Source organism: Myripristis murdjan, chromosome 23 (assembly GCF_902150065.1).
Source record: "Myripristis murdjan chromosome 23, fMyrMur1.1, whole genome shotgun sequence".
Lineage (NCBI taxonomy): Eukaryota > Metazoa > Chordata > Actinopteri > Holocentriformes > Holocentridae > Myripristis > Myripristis murdjan.
The window spans coordinates 6,196,799-6,210,328 of NC_044002.1; the positions used below are offsets into that span (position 1 = coordinate 6,196,799).

At 39.5% G+C, this 13,530-nt stretch overlaps 1 protein-coding gene across 3 annotated transcripts in view; it reads right to left on the minus strand.

The window, feature by feature from the left end:
- The window catches only part of dgki (diacylglycerol kinase, iota), a 36,554-nt gene extending 24,341 nt beyond the window's left edge, over positions 1 to 12,213 (minus strand). The window contains exons 1-10 of one of the 3 annotated variants that reach the window (XM_030045676.1): positions 12,144 to 12,213; positions 8,539 to 8,595; positions 8,303 to 8,371; positions 8,138 to 8,206; positions 6,707 to 6,823; positions 6,029 to 6,103; positions 4,712 to 4,807; positions 3,967 to 4,049; positions 3,493 to 3,553; positions 3,156 to 3,269 (exon numbers count right to left, since the gene is read on the minus strand). In XM_030045676.1, coding sequence (XP_029901536.1) covers positions 3,156 to 3,269; positions 3,493 to 3,553; positions 3,967 to 4,049; positions 4,712 to 4,807; positions 6,029 to 6,103; positions 6,707 to 6,799 — 522 coding nt within the window. In that variant the 5' untranslated portion in view covers positions 6,800 to 6,823; positions 8,138 to 8,206; positions 8,303 to 8,371; positions 8,539 to 8,595; positions 12,144 to 12,213. The remainder of the gene's footprint in view (positions 1 to 3,155; positions 3,270 to 3,492; positions 3,554 to 3,966; positions 4,050 to 4,711; positions 4,808 to 6,028; positions 6,104 to 6,706; positions 6,824 to 8,137; positions 8,207 to 8,302; positions 8,372 to 8,538; positions 8,596 to 12,143) is intronic. The other 2 variants (XM_030045677.1, XM_030045675.1) reach the window with 2 other exon arrangements.
- Between the last annotated feature and the right edge of the window lie 1,317 nt (positions 12,214 to 13,530).

Consider the following 13,530-nt stretch of genomic DNA (forward strand, 5'->3'; position numbering starts at 1 on the left):
ATTATTCGACTGAAAGATGATTGAACTATAATATCAAATTAGTGCTCAGCCCTATGTACATATAGATGACATTTGAAAACAGCAAACAGAATACACTGTATTTCTGCTAAATCTCAACAAATGCATGCAGGGGCACGTAAATGTCAATTTTGTAACTTTTTTGTTCTTGACAGGAAAGAAAAGACGAAAGAACAAGAGAAACATGAGAGTGAAAAAGGTGGAAGGAAAAGAGGAAGGAAAGCAGAGGGGAGGCAAAAGAGTGATCTAACTTTCAGTAAGAAAAAAGAGAGGGGAACTGCAAGAGAGCAGAGGGAGGAAAAAAGAAACGATGGTGGAGGAGCAAAGGAGATGAGGGAGAGAAAGAGGAAGATGCTGATCTAGTCCTCTTTCCAGCCAAATTACTGCCTCCCTCATGATCAAGCCTTTACACCCTGTCTGCTCTTTCTCTATCTCCATTCTTCTTGACAGCAAGGTCACCACACACACATACACACACACACAAACAAACACACACACACACACAGTGTGTGTGAGAGAGAGAGAGAAAAGAAAGAAAGAGAGACAGAATGTAATGAGTGGCTTTCAGTAAGTGGCTATTGAGGCTGCTACACTGACACCATAATAACCACTTTAAAAGCAAAGTGAAGCTAAGAGCCTGCCACACACAGGCCACCACCACAAGCCCACACGCATATACAACACACACACACACACACACACACACACACACACACACACACACACACACACACACCTTGTCCATCCTCCCTCAATCCATTTTCCCTCCCTCTCCACTCCTCTGTCCTTCCCTCCATCTCATTAGTTACACTGCGCTGCTAATTAAGGCCAAGGTCTCACTCTCACTTTCTGTCTGCCTTTCTTTCCTTTGAGCCCTCTTTGTTTCTCTCCATCCATTTCTTTCTCCTTTCTTTCTGTCTCTGGACTGAGTCAGTAAGCCAGTGCACCAAGGTTTATGTTGACTGAGACACACACACACACACACACACACACACACACACACACACACACACAAAGAGACAAGATGATAGTAGCACTCATCAGCAGGGCTTCTACTGTGGCAGTGACACACTCAGCGGAGCTCTTATTCCCTCTCTGTTATCACACACACACACACACAGGGCCACGGGGGAGAAGCTCGGACAGGTGCAGCGGTAAATAACAGAGCTGTGAGTCAGAAAAAGTAAGGAAAGGAAAGGAAAGGAAAGGAAAGGAAAGGAAAGGAAAGGAGATAACACTGATAGAAACCTGCCGTCAGAATATCTGATGAAAGAGGACAAAAAAAGGACAAAGCTGACTCAAAAGAGATCTGCACAATAACTGATTCTAAACTACACTAATTAAACGCACCTGGCAGATACGAATTTGCAGTCGCTCCCATTCTTTTGGGCAGCATCTGTCTATCTTTATTTCAGATGTTTTTCAATGTTATTAAAGTCCTTTGACTTCATAACTTACTTTTAAAAGTTTTTGCATTTTTCGTCAGTTAATCCATCACCACCAGCCGCTACAAGCCCACATAACATCCATTTCAATCCAATAAGTCCAAAGATGAGTCTAATAGCGGGATATGGGTGCCTGCCAAGGCCTCTCCCTCCATGCTGCAGCACAGTTATGCAACTTGTGTGTGTGTGTGTGTTCGTCAAAGAGCAGATTCTTGACACTTCAGCACTTTAACATATTTTGGTAACACACTCTAAGTGTTTAAGTACTTTGCTGAAGAAGGACGGTGCACTATATTTTATAAGGTTTGGTAAGTCTGTGCTACAGGTCTTTATATAAAAAATAAGAACCATTACAACAGGAGTTTGTGGTTCTTATAGATCTGGACTGAAAAAACTCAGATGTTCAACAATTGCAATAAATTGCAATAAGTGATCAGTTTAACAAGATATTTAATGTAGCAGGGTAATCTAAAAGTACCTGAATAATCATTACAAAAACTGTTGCTATTTACAATTGGCTATTGGCTGCTTTTACTGCAGTTCTCCTATATTTCTTTGAATGATTATTATCAGCCTGCAGCAAATGGGCATGGACTTGTTGTTTTCAAACAATGGAGGGTCTATGACTATAAATATGGCATAAATATTTATGGCATAACTAAGGAGTGGGACTGTGTCAAGGCAATTCAGATAATGACTGCTAAGTTGTCAATAAAACAATGTGTAACTAAACTGACTTGCCAATTCTTCCCTGTAAACATTTTGCAACTCATTTTGTTCTATGTACAAAACCCAGCTGGTGCCTAAACAGATTAAAACAAAACATGGAAATTACAAGCACATACTGTTTGGCAATAAATGCTTTTGTAATTCATGCCAGTGGAGCCCCCTTGAATTGAACTGTAGCCATCGTAGAAGTCCCACTGCTGTGCTTGTGCTTCATTAGAGGGAGCATTTGGAAAAATCCTGTTGCTCTTTTCTTTTTAACAAGTTGGAAGAGAATAAATGAATGAAGGGGGATGCCTGTCTACGACTACATCGTCTTTATTAGTGTACTGTTTGACACAGGGATAGTGTAAAGAAAAATGTTGTGTTTGTATGCTGTGTTTATGAGGGTCAAAATGTCAGAAGTCTCAGGGATACACAGGAAGAGAGGCTGGACGCTCTCATGGACTTCCTGGAATGTGAATGAGTTACATTGTAGCTCCAAGAGGTGCTGCAGTGGCTATGACTGGGTTTATTTTCATTGCATATTCATATTTTTACTGTTTGCCATTTATTTCAAGTCAAGTTGATACATTTACTGTCCATACAGTTTTCATACTTTTCATTCAGGCCTTTCTACTTAATATCTACTTCTTCTTTCTACTTAATGTCATAGTGTTGAAATTGCTGGTTGTATATGTTTATACAAGTCCCATTTGTTATATTCTATTTTTCTTTGAGGGGAACTTATTATTATTTTCCTGCTGCATTGATGCAATTTCTCCACAGGCATCATTAAACTTTCATCAAATCGTACTTTATTTATGATCTCGTTAAACTGTGCGAATGCCAAGTCATTCACTTGGACTAAACAGACACACTGTTGTGGTGGTTCCTGCTGAAAGATTGAGTGCAGCGGGGGAGACACTGCAGTGTCCTGCTCCTCTCTGAGGAACACTGCAGTACGAGTCAAGGCTAGGAACTCACCCCGCCCCAGTTGAGTGTCCTGGCGAGGTCATTTCCTGTTCCCAGAGGAAGTACAGCCACAGGTGGCTGGGGGTTCATCTGCAGCTCATCTAGAGCCGACAGGATCCACCCCACCTACAGCAAGACAGACATAAAAACTCCATACTACACATAGAACAAGCTGTCTTTCTGTTTGTTCAACAACAGGGAGAGAATCACTCACTAATTCATGGATCACTTGTTCATTCAATTCCATATGTTGGTCAACCTTGGTTATAATATCAGATGATAGAAGATACTCAGCTAGACAAGATTAAACTAATCCAGTAGACGAGAGAACAAAACAGGATAGACTCACTGTGCCGTCACCTCCGCAGGCAAGAATCCTCAGATTTGGCACTTTTCTATACAACTCCAACCTGGTAATGCACAAAGTGCACAAGACAGAGAGAGATCAGGCTGTAGAAAAAAATGTTACTTAGGTAGGAAGCAGGCTACTTAAGTTACTGATTGGTTTGGAGTGGGTGTAATTGGTCCAAGTTGTATGAAAATGTCTCATTCCATGGAAGACCACATGAGCAGTTGATTTGAATAAAAGAGGATAATCACTAAGATTTGGACTTTTTTCTAGCATCACTGTAATGGTGCATTGTAAAATGATTACTTCTGGTTTTGCAACACTGCCAAGTCATTCTCCAGTTAAATGAAGCACAAATACAAAAAAGTACAGCAGACTGTCAAGGTAAGGGTATCGCTTTGACTTCTATCTAAGGTTGTAGGACACATGACTTTAAATGAAAGGCCAATATGGGCCTTGGGGTGAGGTACTTACGCCTCTCGCAGCCCACCCTGTGACAGATCAAAGACTTGTCGCGGATTCAAGATCCACATGAACATCTGTAACACTTTGGTGCCCTATTGAGAGAGAGAGAGAGAGAGAGAGAGAGAGAGAGAGAGAGAGAGAGAGAGAGAGGAGAGAGAGAGAGAGAGAGAAGCTAAAGCTTGTCTAGATAATATATCATATTGAGGATGTTATTCCAAGGAACTTGTTAAAAAATGTATTTTCGTTTAGGCTGCTTCAGATTAAACATTTGATCTCAGTAGGGTCACTCTGAAGATTTAAGAACAACTGCCCAGTCTTCAGATAGATGTTGGTAGATGCTGTCACACTCAGTAAGGTTCGATTAATGTGTTTTTGGGGAAAGATGCCATTGTTCTTTGGTTTAACTGACTGAAAGTCAATGTTTTGTGTTGGTCACAAAACAGTTCATACTGTTTTTGGCATCAATCGAATCATATGCATGTTACTACCTGAGTTTAAAAATTTGCTGCTGAAGTTCTGTACCTAAATGTTTAACCTTACATCTGTTATCCAATCACAATACCTATTCTGAAATCTAAAGTGACTGCTGATTAGCTTGCTACTTGCCACAGGCATGAAAAAGAAACTTGTCCAGACATCACAACACCTTCATCTCTCACAGTTTGGGCAGGCCATGGATGATCTGAGGTCTGTTAGCTGCTAGCCCCTAGAGTCATGATCTAGATGAAAATCATAGACTGACAAGTGTCCTGACCTGGTTTCCACCACTTTTGGGGTTGACGAACACCAAGATAGGCTTCATTAGAGGAGAGGGGAGGGGCTTCAACATGAATGGGCGCCATTTGGATTCCTAAAGAGAGAAAAAGATTCAAAGAGAGAGCCAAATGTTACAAACATAAATACACATAACATATCTGGGTTTGGTTAAAGGGCTGCTCGATGGCCTGGTGCCTGTGAAATATTGACTTTGGCCAGCTGGTTGATCAGTCAGTGGTTCACTTGAGCCACTGCCCAAATAAAGTTTGTGCTCTTGCTGTTTCTCACCCACTAATAAGCCAGGTACCACTGCCTGTCTACTCTGCCACTGGTTCACTCTCTGCTGCTGTGCTTTTTCTGAGCAGTCAGAAAAAGCAACCCTCATCCAGTCAAGAAGGATGAATAAAGGGGCTTGAATTACTGATTAACGGTTTGGCTACACTGGACATGTAACGCATCTGGTTGGTTCTTGGAACACACCTGCAGTGAGCGTATGGCATACTTGCGTGATTCAACTTTTTATCAACTTTTTTGGTAAGTTTGTATGATATGGGTAAGTTAACATCTACAGACTATGTTAGCCAGCCAGTACTGACAAAATTAACGCTGACAGGGTGATCAAGACCCTGAGGATGTTTGATACAAAGTAGCTGATGTATGGCTACTTATCCAATCCAATCAGAAATTGAGAGGGAATCGATTAAAAATGACCTCATAATGCAGGCAACCTGTCTATCAGAGTTACCAGGGAGTTAGGTTGATAAGCTTTTTTCTTTTCTTATTTAATTTTATCATTTCATGTCATCCAGTTTTCTATTTCAGACTCACTTGTCAACTATTGTCAAAGGATGCAAAGGACAGGAAACAACAGGAAACAATTCACAGTCCATTTATGTTTAAAGGGGCTGTGTATAAAAATATAAATAGAAGACTGGCCTATTTTTTTGTTTGTAAAGTGGAACTCAGTGGCACATAAGCATGACTTGTGTGCTGCTCTCATGTCTGGTGTAGCCAGTAGCGTAGTGTTGCAGCAGCTGCTCCGGGAACTGATTGGATATGTAACGTGTTTAGTGTAGCCAGTGGCTTAATCGCATGAGGGCTGGTTTATGAACACAATAACTGCACCAGAGGACGGTTTATGCTCAGAATAAATAGTTGTTACAATAAAAATATACAGTTAAAAATGTACTTAAAACTTTGATATACTTGCTCAAGCCAGCACATTCTTATGTTTGAACCCTCGAGTTGAACTTCACTGGCACACAGGAACATTTCAAGCATAGATATAAAACTTCTCTCGCTCAGTTTTACTTACATCCATGCCCTTCTTGCTTGTCCTTCGTTTAAATGATGTCCGCTTTTTCCTCCTAGCAGAGTTCTTAAACGAGCTCTGGTACACACGCGCACACACACAAACACACACACAGAGATAGAGAGACAGAGAGAGGTCAATAGTTAGTTCACTGTCACCGTGTCACTTGTGATGCTAATTCAAAGTGCGATGAAGCATGTGATGTGACCGAGGCATGTGTGTCTGTGTGTGATGGTGTGACATAAACCCAGAGACCTCTCAAACAGATCATACAGGTGTCGCTTCAAATCACATCACAGCCTGAAGCACACGCACGGAAAAGGACGTGTGCATGAACACACAAACGCTCACACACTTTTGGACACAGGCCCTCTTCTGGAGTTTTAAATTTAGAGTCAACGGTGTCATTTCTCATTACTGTCACAAAGGACTGCCAGTGAGCTTCATCAGTTGATCGAACTGCTGGGGGGGTCTCCACAATTGGAATGTGTGTGTGTTGTGTGTGTGTTAAAGAAGCAATTAACCTTGGTAGAAAATCTGGAAATGTTATCCACCTCATTTTGAAGTGCAGTTTTGGTGGCTTAGAGAGAGGTAGCCTGGCATGTTATTATGGCACAAGTACAGTCAGTGGTATCATAAGTGACAACCATAATGTGTGTGTGTGTGTGTGTGTGTGTGTACCTGTGGTTTTCTGACTTTGATGATCCAGGATGGTGGTACAATGACACCAGCATGGGCACCCAGCGAACACGGCTCCTCGATCTGGTGCAGCATGAAGCACGTCACCTTGTTGTGGAACTGCAAACATATTATCCTTGTTATCGTTTATTTATTTCATTATTATACATTATTTATTAAGCATTTTAGAGTATATCCTCTGCATTATGATCTTTCAATCAATAACGCATTTTGCATCCGAGCCCAAGTGCCCCTGCTCCAGCTTTAATGGACATGAGACATCATGGTTATGCATAAAAAACACACAACCAAAATTATACTGTCAGCAAGAGAGAAACATTTGTGTGGTTCATTTCCAAAAGAGATATAAACTCACTTCAGGAAAGAAATCATTACATGAGGATCATCATGCAATATTTCCAAAATGAAAAGGATTTAGTTTCTGACTGTGTTGCCAGATGTAAGGAACCTGATACACCGTCAGACAGTTTTAATTTCGTACTAACAATCATTTTGTAAGACTTCTTTAGCAGAGGAATAAAAGCTCCCTGTAACACTATGGCATTGCTGTAGCGCCATTTCACAGTCTTTTGGTGCTGGCCTTGAAAAAGAATAGCTCTTTTGCTTATATAGTTTCCTTCCAGTCAGTGGTGCATGTTTTTATGCAGCTTGTCTTTTTCTAGTAAATCTGGGGAGAGATGCACCTGTGCGACTGTGTGGAAAAACATTTTCACACAAATAAGCATTGTTTCAAGCATGGAGTTTGCATGAGATTCAGAAACGGAAATCTTCAACAAAATATGTTTTCCCCCTGGTGTATGGTGTTACATGTGACTTTTGATTGAAGCTCAGTGCAATAATTCATAACATCAGGTTTACAAAACATAAATAGTAGAAAATTAGAAAATTATGCTTCACCTGGAGCCTTTTAGTGGGTGCTTTTATCCAAAAGGTCTTCCAGCTCTGTGAGTGTACTGTATAGTTATGGCTGTCATTAACTGTGACAGCTAGTGCCCTGACACAGTGTTTTCCTCTGTATTCATTTGGCAGTGGTGTACCACTACAGTTAAGTTACCACCACTACAAGAGAAAATGTGGAGTTAATTTTGTCTTACTATTATCTCAAACTGAAATAAGTGTAATCCAGATGTTTTAAAAATAATAAATACATTGTTTATTCATTCTTAATGATATTATTTCCTCTGCTGTATTATTTTTCTGCTGCAATGATGCACTTTCTACATAAGAATCGCATGTTTCGAGTGATCTTCTTTCATGATTTTTTTTTTTCCAATTTCATAATGCATGGGCATCAATCTGAAAACAAGCCGGGGAAACAGCTTTTATTCTACACTAGCAATACAAGAATTATTTCTTGGTGTGGGTTTTTGCCTTAAAATTAGAGTGATTAAACATAGAGGATGGACTACTTACAGCCTGTTTGCACCAGGAGCAACTGATGGCGATGATTTCTTTACTGTGGAAGAATTTCTGCTGGAAACTCTATGGGGACAGATAGAAAAAACACTGTGCTACTCTGTCTCAAGAGCATTAACTGAGGATGTGTGTGTGTGTGTGTGTGTGCGTTTGTGTCTTCACCTTGCCACACTGTCTGCATTTTCCCTCCTGCCGACGCCTGTGAACCCAGTGATGTCTCAACGTGTTCTGCTGTCAGAGAGAAGCATTAGAAACACTCACTGTTCCTCTCTCTCTCTCTCTCTCTCTCTCTCACACACACACACACACACACACACACACACACGTAATAATTTCTGCTCTCACACACGTGCTGTCATTTACACACATTCTCTCTCACATAAAACGTTCACACTTACATCTCTGAGGCTTCGGGATCCTCCCTCTCTGAAGGTTGGCTTGCAGCGGAAGTTGATCTGCAAACAGAGAGACAGATAGAGAGACAGAGCAAGGGAGTTAAAGAAAAAAAGAGATCGAGCTGATGTCTTTTGTAAAATCCAACCAGGCCTTCACTGGGAATCAGCTGCCTCACTATCATGCTTACATCTCCATCTAGGTTTGGCAGTATTGCCCCACACTGGCTGCCTTTAACTTGAATTCCAATGAGACATTTTGACTGAATTCCACAGAAGTGAGCATGAATATGTTTTTTAATTATTCAGGGTTCTTCCTGCATAGAATTTTTTAAAGCAGCGGTCTTGTTCAACAGCTATGTCACGTTTAAAAAAAAAAAAAAAAATCAGACTGTGTCAGCAGTAACAAAACCCATTTTTGCACTTGGTGGATTAGCAGTAGCTGAGGACATTACAGGGGAGCTGTCGTAACCAGGACAAAGTGTTACAGGGCCAGACAGCTTCTGAGGAAGAACATTCAGTCACTTCTCCATTGCAACAGAGCCCAGCCAAGCTGACCTGGGTGAACAATCACGATCTGGGAGATCGTTTCCACAGGACAGACCGGCATGGGAAAGGCATTTACTTTAAATTGGGCCTAAATCCCATGGACAAAATCAAATATTGTAATATTTTTGACTGAATACCTTGATAGTATGATGATATTTTTACTTGAGTTAAAGTACTGGAGTATTTCAGTATTCAGAGGTACATTTTCTTTTTAATATCAACACATTGCCATATTGTTTTCGCAGTGCCTTTGCAGAACATCATAACTCTCTGAAACCACCTGATGATGCAGTGACTTACTTGTAGGACCACTCTGCTCATGGCTGTACTTATACCACCGCCAGGTCAGTCATTTGAGCTTTGCTAACAAAATGTGTTGATGGAACACAGCGTGCGGGCAATAACATTGTAGAAAAAAGAAAAAAAAAAAAAAATGAACAGCTGACTTCAAAGCAATGCTTAACAGTAACGAGTAACGACAACCTGCCGAGAAATGCAATAGTGGTCAGCGGTACAATATTCGTCTTTGAACGTCTTTGTCATGGAGTAAAGGTCATGGTTTTCCAGAAAAAAAAAATCTCACGTAAAGTACAGATATTTCAAAAATGTACTTAAGTACAGTACCCAAGTAAACGTACTGCTTTCACAAAACATTTACACCACAATATTTTGATCAATCATTAGTAATGTGAATATGGTAACCAAGCAAAAGGAACAGACACGCATGCCATATTGTGATGTTACAATAGCCAAAATCCTTGATAATTTGTGGTCGTGTATCACAATATTGATATAATTTCAATCTTTTGCCTAATCCTGCTGTAAATCACACTTGTTGTTACCAATTCAAAATGTCAAAAGAGTGACTTTTAGACCTGTTTTGCCATGTAATGCGTGGAGAGGAAGAGCCAAAGGAAACACGCTATTCAGCTATCTGAAATGAGAAATTTCTGGATACCAATCTGTTCCCTAGTCTCACTGCACGAGTTTATTACTCCTAGGGAATAAAAACTAAAGGAATCTATTTTGTTCCAGCTGAGTTTGTGTTTTAGTGTGATATTGAGATAAGACCTGGTGAGCAGTCAGAGTGATGAGAGAGAAAAGAGACAGCTCTATTCATGTTCTGCACAGGAGAGCAACAATATCTGGACATGTGGCCGGGACTCTACTAGCAGCTACAGGCTCATCTAGATATGTCTAGAGGGTGATACTAAATGAAGAGGGAGCATTTAGCAGGGTATCAATTAATTCATAAATCTAGTGGTAAGGTATTTTTCTTGCTTTATTAACCGTAAATATGTAAAGTTGCCTGACAACCATTTCTCATATGGAGAATACTATAAAATTCAATCCTAGTACAAGAATATAGAATGAAGCAATTTAGCTCTAATATTACTGTTACTTTTTTTGTTATAAGAGAGTTGGTGAGTCATTACTATTACTCTTCTAATGGAAGACAAGCATAGTGTGGGTCCTTGACCGACTCACTTTTCTCTCATTTTGAGGCAAGAAAAACCCTGTTATTATTTTCATGTTTTTCAGTGTTTCATGGACGACTCTAAGTGCTACTTCAGGGGCTTTTTTGGAATTTGCTATTTGCTGAAAATAAAAATGGTAAGATTTAATGATGCTGCACAAAGTAGCACAAAGCATTGTCTATTAACAATTTCAATTTAAAAAAATATCATCATAAAAATATCAATTTAAAAAACATCATCATAAATATTAGGATGAAACGCATAGATGTGTATGTGTTACAGTCAGACGGGGAAATGTTGTGAATACGATCTACACCGATGTAGTGGTATGAATCTTCAAAATTCACAATTAAAACAACATTGGAGGAAGATTTTTGTGGACTACAATATCAGTATTTTTGCTCAAAAAAATCTAACAACATTACAACATACCTTGCACACAGCCATTTTAGTCAAATAGAATCAATATGACTTAATTTAAACGTGAGTTAATTTAAAGGACATTTAATATGTGTTAAAATCTCAAGACTATGAATAAAATTAAAGGACCATTTCAGTGATTTTGAATATTCGTTTATATTATATTGTGTAAAGCAAACATTTCCTCAGGAAATACTATCTGGGGGAGAGGCTGTTTCACTTCACCCACTTGTAAGTCATCAAAACACAACAGTGCTGCTGCCTTCAGGAAAACTAATTTGCATGCTTTATTACAGTGATGAAATACTGATGTGAAGAAAGTTTGAAGTTTCTGAAAGTTCATTTTCATATCGTAGTGGAATGAATGGAAACCAACAGCTGGATAAAGAGATCAGAGTTCTAAAATATGACTGTTTGCTTTGGGGAATGATTTTCAGAAATGTCAAGCACATACATCTCATAGACATTATGCTGAACATGCAAATCACCTGTATGGTACGTGATTTGCACACCATGGTGGAGTTACACTAGTCAATTTGCACACCATGTTGAGTTAAACTAGTCAACTTGGAGAAACTCTTAGCTCTGGATTGACGGCATGGGAGAAGCTATTTAATTTAGCAAACTATACATGCAAATTAAGCTGGCATTATAGCTGAAACTAAACCAAAACCGCTTGAAACTAAATACTAGAAAATCAAGGAAATTCAGGAAATAGGAAGCCAGTGAAAATTATGTTATTGCTATTCAGTGAACATAAAATTTTGACTTGTTCAGCCAATCTGTCACCTTGCTTTGCCTCTATTAAATTTTTATTTTGTTTCTGCTTACTGCTGGCTTTAAACAACTACAGACAAGCACTAACCACTGGAGAAATTTTGCATCATGCATCTTTCCTGACTCTTACCAGTGGCTGCTTTTCCTCTAAACGTGGTACAATAAAACTGAACAGGCACAGTGAAGCAGAAAACTCAATTCTCTCAAATAGCTACTTGTCAGGCCAGAAAAATGAAACAGAATCTCTCTTCCAAATGATCTCTCTTCAACAACATAGGGTGACAAGCTTGTATTAAAATGTAGGACTTGTCTTGACTACATGTGTATTGAAATGGTGAGTGTATGTGTATGTGTGTGTATGTGTGTGTATGTATGTGAGCATCATACCTTGTCTAGTTGTTCTATGCAAGCTGTGTGAAACAACAATCTTACAGGCTGCACATTTCCTCCTGGGGGCCGACTTCTTAAAGGAGGAACAGACACACACACAGAGGGCAATTTGAGATACACCGCATGCACACAACATCAAGAACTATAAGAACGCACACAAATGAGTAGGCACAATCTCTGTTAAAAGCACGCGCACACAGGCACTCATGATGTTTTCATTCCCATTCACACTTAAAAGCTTTAATGGCCATTTATGCGCAGCATTAACAATAAGATGACACTTGAGGCACTAAAAGCAACACCTCGACATTTCAATCTTAGTCTATTTTTCTTGGCTAGTCACGACTGAAAATGGGAAAAAAACAATGTTGTGTTGGCCTTCACTAAATCTTAACCTTCACTTAGCGTTGACGGTATTCGTCATGGAAAGCAATGGGGTGGCTTGCAGCTAGCAGCAGCATTAGACTGCACACGAAAAGACAATAGAGATATTCTCTCTCTCTCTTTTCCACTGGCTGATCTGTATCTTCCAGCAGCCCAGAGTACAGAGTACCTATAGGGCAAGTTTCACAAGATCAAATTTAAAACCTGATCTTGTAACAGCTCCTGAGAACTTAATTTAACACCAATTTAACAATCAACTGTATATGAATCTTAAGAAAACAAAACCCAACCACCTACAGTGTTTCCTACTGAACATTGCTAATGGAAGTTTTGACTCGGTGTAAGAAAATAAATGGGTGGTGTAAGAAAATCGACAGCAGGAAACTAATAATTTCCTATCACTGACAAACCATTAGCTGGATTGCTCGGAGACGAATCAGTCACTTTTTCCGCTATGTGGCTGTCAATGAAAAATAATATGAACATTCAAAATGACAAAGTGCTTTAGGGCTCTCACAGATAAAATTGCTCTATTGCCCTTGCTCTTACAACAGACCAACAAGTCTTAATGGATAATAATATCAGTGCAGATAATGGAGTGGTTTCAACATTAGTCACTGGGTTGGCTCTTGACTGCTGCAACAAGCACAATAACACTTAATGGCAGAGGGGAAAAACATTGAGTCATTATTCATTTATACATTGATGGAGCAAAATAATGTGTCCTAATGTTAGTAATAACAAAATGCACTCCAATCAAATGGTAGGTATTAAAGGAAAAGGTTAGCGGTCCACTGTAAGCTTGGTTAGAGGTACAGTATGTCTGTAACAATTCTGTGTGCTGGAAGTAAAAAACTGTGTTATTGCGTAGTGTTGTTGTTCTGCAGAAACACTGATGTTGTAAAAACGTCAACAGTTTGACAGGTTTGGTCATCTTTGAGTTTGGAAGTGACAGACAGTTTTTCAACTGCATTATTCCAGATTACTTTTAGACTAACCC